This window comes from Pelodiscus sinensis, chromosome 12, assembly GCF_052426305.1.
Source record: "Pelodiscus sinensis isolate ZL-2025 chromosome 12, ASM5242630v1, whole genome shotgun sequence".
Classification (NCBI taxonomy): Eukaryota; Metazoa; Chordata; order Testudines; family Trionychidae; genus Pelodiscus; species Pelodiscus sinensis.
In genome coordinates, this window is record NC_143063.1 from 24,125,361 (window position 1) to 24,131,619 (window position 6,259).

General features: G+C 43.0%; 1 protein-coding gene across 3 annotated transcripts in view; it reads right to left on the minus strand.

Moving 5' to 3' along the window:
• The window catches only part of LOC102449365 (borealin-2-like), a 79,293-nt gene extending 75,909 nt beyond the window's left edge, over nt 1-3,384 (minus strand). For 2 of the 3 annotated variants that reach the window (XM_075940201.2, XM_075940200.2), the window contains exons 1-2: nt 3,130-3,384; nt 339-467 (exon numbers count right to left, since the gene is read on the minus strand). In XM_075940201.2, the coding sequence (XP_075796316.1) occupies nt 339-467; nt 3,130-3,265 (265 nt within the window). In that variant the 5' untranslated portion in view covers nt 3,266-3,384. The remainder of the gene's footprint in view (nt 1-338; nt 468-3,129) is intronic. The other variant, XM_075940199.2, reaches the window with a different exon arrangement.
• Between the last annotated feature and the right edge of the window lie 2,875 nt (nt 3,385-6,259).

Consider the following 6,259-nt stretch of genomic DNA (forward strand, 5'->3'; position numbering starts at 1 on the left):
TTTCAGGTAGCTCTTGGATTGCACTTAAATTCAAGAAGTGATCTCATGCTTAAAAAGGTTGGAGACCACTGCTCTAATATATAGAAAGCCACCCAGAAGTTCTGGGTGGGTTGCAGGAATTATTAGGTGACGTTCTAGAGCCTGTGATGCACAGTCACACCAGCTGATCATAAGTTCTATTCTTAATGATTGCATCACAATTAAAATTTAACATGTGAAGTCAATCAACAAAGTAGCTTATCAAAAGCCAATGGCAAACAGTCTACAAGGAGGTGCACAGCTACACTTACGACATGAAAGTAGTGTTATGCATGCATTCCAAGAAAACCCACACTTACTAAGCAAGTCTTTTCTTTTCATTTTTCTGACAGCAACTGGCATCTTCAGCAACTCCACTCTAAACGCTTTCTCAGCAGTTTGCAAAAGTGAATCAATTTCTTTCTTCATTTCTTGAAGATTCTCTTTGGCTTAAAAAAAGAAAAAAAAAGACCCCTGTTACTAAGTGTACAAAGCACTGCCAAGTAGATTAATAGTTTGCCTTTTGGATGGCATGTTTGTTCTAGGCCAAGTTAAGATCATGATTTACAGGGATCAGTCAGTTTGATTAGAAGTTAAATGTAATACCAAGTAGACTATGAATTATCTAGTGTCACATGTTCCTAGAATCGGTCAGTTCTCAAACTGGTCAACAGTTCAACATTTTAAAACATTATCTTTAGATGACCTCATCATCTTAATTGTCAAGCGTCTCTGTTAATAATTAGGCCTCAGGACACCCCTGAAAGGTACAAAAATACCATCCTATTTTACAGATAGATGAAAGAAGAGATTATTATCTGCCTTCCCCAAGGTTACACAGAAACTGAAAACATATCTAAGTTCTAGTCCAGTGCTTTAGACATTAAAAATGATTTTCCTGGAGAGAAGAGCCCTAGACTAGCCCTTAAATAGAGGGAAGGAAAGATTGCCTAAAATTTGATTTAGTGACCTGAAGTGTTATTAATGTATTCTTTTATTTAAAGGAATAATAGAGGTCTGCATAGATTCAAAATTAGTATCCACAAAAGTGAGCCACAGATATCTGCATCCACATCCATGGATGCAGATACCCATGGATATGAAGCTATCATTACCTCATTTGAGCTAGCAAACCAATTTGTAGAGTCACACCCACAAACTTAAGGATTGATTTTTCAAATGTGCTGCACAAATCTATGGCTGTCCAGCAACTTAACCTAGTTTAGCATCTTTGGAAAACTATTTCTCAATGGCAGTTAGCCATTCGGTGCCTTGTCAGGCACTTTACAATATCAAAAGTTAACCTTTAATAAGACGTGAATTTACAAAAGTGCCTTTTTATTGTATTGCAAAGCTGTTTGAATTGCCAGACTCATCTGATCAAATGTAGACTTCAGCAGCCATTTCCTTGTCCATTTCAGTGCAACTGATCAGTAAATATTAGAAGGGCTCTGTTGACTTTTAATAAAATAGTTCCAAAAAGTCTAGTTCAATTACATTTCTAGTTCAATTTCCTGTGACAACATCAATAGGAATCTTAAATATCCGGACCAATGTCACATGAGGTTTTCTTTTTGAACTAAATATTGATTATAATTCATGTAGTTAGAAATCAAATGTAAATGCACATTTGTTAGTTCTGCAGACAACAGTTATCCCAATCGAAGTTTAACAAGGTAGTCTGTAAACCAATTATTAGGTTTAAAATGCAGACTGAAGTTTCCACATTCTTAACAAGATGAACAGACATTAATTCTATGAAGATGCTAATGCCCATTACCCACAGTCTCTTTGCATAAATCCAAACTTCATTTATTAGGGCCCACAAGCTTTAGGTTTTTTGGTGTTTTTTTTTAAATGAGTTTCCATTTATCATGGAGTCTCTCCTGCAAGTTTCTCTCCATTTTCCCCTTTTAAAGCACCAGCCTTAGTGAATTAAGTATAGGACAGGATGATAAAGACAACAAGCCAAAAATGTAAGTAGTACAGTCTAACGGGAAATAATGTTTTTCTTTGCTACGTACCTCCACTTCAAGTGGAAGATAGGAAGTGGGGCATTGAGCGAATACAACAGGCAGCATCCCACAACAAAAGCAAGGATTCACTTGGTAAGTGATAATTACCCCTCTTTGTATTACCAATTAATTGGTATCAGGAGCCCAGACTCAGTAACCACCAGACTGCTGCCCTCCACTCCTCCTAGTGCATCCCCTAGCCCACCTGCTGCCCCAGGCTATCTAAAACAGCCCGGCTAGAGCAGCCGCTGGCATATCACTGTGGTCCCTGTGTGGGAGGGGACAGCTGCCTGCTGCCCCCACCCTAAGAGCCAATGGGAAGCAGCAGGATAGTGCCTGCAGACAGCAGAACACAAAAATCCCCCTCATCCTACTAGCCACTGCCATAGGGGGGTGTCCCAGGTAAGTGCCACAACCCCACCCCCATCCCCATCCCTCTCTCCCAGAGCCTGTACTCCCAACCCCTCCAAATGCCCTTCTGCAGCCCCTTAACTCCTTCCCAGAGCCCACAGCCCTTAACCCCTCACCCTCTGCCCCAGCCCACAGCCTGCAATTCAGACCTGCTCCCAAAACCTGCACCCCCACCCCAGTCTCCCGCACTCCAGTCCCCAGCCCACAGCCTGCAATCCAGACCCCCTCCCAAAACCTGCACCCCCACCCCCTCCTGCACCCCAGTCCCCAGCCTGCAATCCAGACCCCCTCCCAAAACCTGCACCCCCACCCCCTCCTGCACCCCAGTCTCCTGCCCTAGCCCAGAGCCTGCAATCCAGACCCCCTCCCAAAACCTGCACCCCCACCCCCTCCTGCACCCCAGTCTCCTGCCCTAGCCCAGAGCCTGCAATCCAGACCCCCTCCCAAAACCTGCACCCCCACCCCCTCCTGCACCCCAGTCTCCTGCCCTAGCCCAGAGCCTGCAATCCAGACCCCCTCCCAAAGCCTGCGCCCCCACCTGCACCCCAGTCCCAGCTCACAGCCTGCACCCCTGCCCCAGCCCAGGATCTGCCCCCTAGCGCCATCCCAGAGCCACAGGCGGGATGAGGCTGGGGACGGGCAGGGCACCAACATTGTGCAGCCCGTGTCCCGCCCGGCGCCTCACCCTGCTGGTCGAAGCCCCGGAGGAAGAGGCCGATCCGCTGGCCCTTCTGCTCCTGGGCCAGCGCGGCCCGGCCCGTCTCCACCCCGGAGTCGGCGCTGCGCTTCTTGCCCGCGGCAGCGCACTTCTTGGGCGGCATGGCTGCGAGCACCCCGCCCGGCCGCCCGCCGCCCGCTTATAGCCGCGGGGCGGGACGCGCCCACGCCGGGCCGCGGGGCTCGCTCGGCCCTGGGGAGCGCCCCCTGCCGGGGCCGAGAGGAGGGATCACGCTGGGAATCAACCCGCTGCCCCCGGGCTAGGAGAGGATCATTCGCCCGCCCCGCCCTGTATATTTTAATGTAATGTAAAGAAAGGTGTGTGCCTGGACACGTGTTCATTTAATGGTATGAATCTGGGACCCAGCTAATGGTCTCATTCAAACATGTTAACCTAGTTCTTTCCCCCCTTACCCCAATAGTTTCCCCAATTATCACCTCTAATACCATTAACTCACAAACATCCCACTCTCCCTACCTCTAATATCATCAATTCACAGACACTTACCTTCCTTCCTCCCCCCTCCCCCGCATCCCCCTCCTGTTCTGCAATGTGATTTGTCCTTTTCATATTTGTTCATTTTTTTTAATTGTATCCTTTGGTATATATGGTTGTGACTACTTTCTTCCACTATTTGATCTGAGGAAGTGGGTCTGGCCCACGAAAGCTCATCATCTAATAAACCATCTTGTTAGTCTTTAAAGTGCTACATTGTCCTGCATTTTGCTTCCCCCTTACCCTCTTTGACTTAATACATCTTACAACACTCATAGACTTCCATCTGCAGCTGTAAGGGCAGCTTTCTCTGTATTCAGCAAAATAGGAGAAAGGAAAATAGAGAACTGTTATGTGTTAACATGCTGGACTATACCATGTGGTTAACAGCATGCTTATAGGTTCTTTAGAGCAAGGATTAAGGGTGCATCTACACTGTGCCGTTATTCCGGAAAAGCAATACTAGCATCCAGCCAGCAACTGTGTAATTTTGAAAGAAAATCAAAATAAGAGGGCTTTTTCCAACGTTAGTAAACCTCATTCTCCGAGGAATAATGCCTCTTCCAAAATAGCTCATTAGGACCATTCTAAGTTATTCCTCCCCAGTGCCTCCTGGGGCTCTAAATCAAGATAGTGCAGCCACATTAGGGGAGTCTGCCTCTGACTAATTTTGAAGCTTTCCTGTAGTGTGGAGGCTCTATTTCAAAATTATCTATTCCAGAATTGCTTTTTCCAAAATAAGCCTGCAGTGTAGCTGTACCCTTTAGAAAGGAATACATAGTCCCTGTACAGGAGAAGGAAATCCTTTCTATCGCATTATAGTGTATGATCAAGGCAGGGATTTTTTTTCTTTCAAAGCTTCGTCATCTAACTACATGATGGTTTGAACTGCTTGCTCAAAAATTCATTTAATTAGAAACAGAGTGCTGTTATGCTACTCCACTACAAATAGATAAGCATAATTTCTACTTCAAAAGTCGTTACATCATTTCTAAGAAGAGCTTCGTGTTTCTCAACCTTTTTTTTTATAAAGTACCCCTTTAAAAAAATTACAATACCCCCAGTAACTACAGTTTTCAGACACAATTTTTTTTTCTACCATTGCAACACATTTGTTTAAACAACTTAATCGTAGCCAGGCGGGCGATAAAATTTTTGGGTGTAAAAAGTACAAAAATAATAAAACACTGTAAAACTTAAAAATTCAGCTTTCTCCAAATTTAAGTTGTGTTGATGTACCCCTCAGACTTTTCTCAAGTGCTCCTAAGGGTACTCGTACCACTGGTTGAGAAACACTGCTATAGATCATAGCAAACTAAAACGTCATTGCCTGACTTACATGTAAGTATTTAGGGAAATAAGGGCTGGATTTGTGCCTAAGGAGGAGAAAAGACATCTTGGAGCCTTCTACCAACTCGACAGGATCTAGCCCCCCTTTTTTTCCCTCCAGCTCCAGGAACAGCACTTAGTGTAACCAGAAGTCACTGAGAAGCTGGGCAGGATCCTCCTCTTGCTTCTTTCAGTTTTATATGTAATAAAATGCTGTCCAGGTCTTGTATTTCAAAAAGGTATTTAAAAAAATTCTTGTATAGATTTTTTTCTCCTATCAATGAGCACAATTTTGCATACCAATTGACTTCAGTCCCATCCTCTGATATCAGCCCCCTTCCGTTTTGAATGAATTCAGGCAATCTAGAGGAGTGCATTGCTGCTTTATGTGCATGGGAAAGAGGGAACTCTGTTAACTGATGTTAATGACAAATGCACTGAATGATGTACTGGAAGAAGTATGAAATCAACCATACATTATGTTGATGTAATGATTTATTATATTATATAGTGAGCCTACGTAGTTAATAAATATTTCACCATACAAACTGGACATTTGGTTTCAAATGACCCAGAAGATTAAGTACTACTACAACTTTTACATCTATTTTATTGTTCTGAAGTCTTGGATACATCTAAGGTAATCTTAGTACAGTATTAAGGAGCACCTGTAGATAAACCAAACCTAGAAACATGCATTAAAAAGTAGATTGTCTATTAAACAAACATTGAATACAATGAAAATATATGCCTTTGCTTCTTAGATTTTTAGGTATGTCTCACAAAAACATATCTGTAAACTGTAGCTTACCACAGTACATACTAATATTGTGGATCAACAGTAGAAACCCCACACCCTTCTCTAGGAGATGTATCAAAACAAACATATATTCTCCCTTGCAGTGTCAGAAACATAAAAGGCACCATCATATGATGTTTAGAAAACTCAAATTTGATCAGTATCTTTGATTTAAAAGTTACCTGTAAGGATTGCTGCTCTGACTGGGGGGAAAAGCAGCTTTCAACACCCATATAGAATGTCTCTAGTATATTGTAAACCTTGAATTGTTTTTAGGAATATCATGTGTAAACACAAGGTAAATATAAAATCTATTGGTCTGTTTAGACTACAAATTCTACTCCATGAAAAGAAGCTGCTGTTACAAAAGTGTAAAAAAATATACTAACTTCCTTTTATTAGACTGTAGAATTTTCAGATATGTTTGTTTTGGCAGCCACTTCCAAGCAGCGAGCCCCAAATCAGATTTGACTT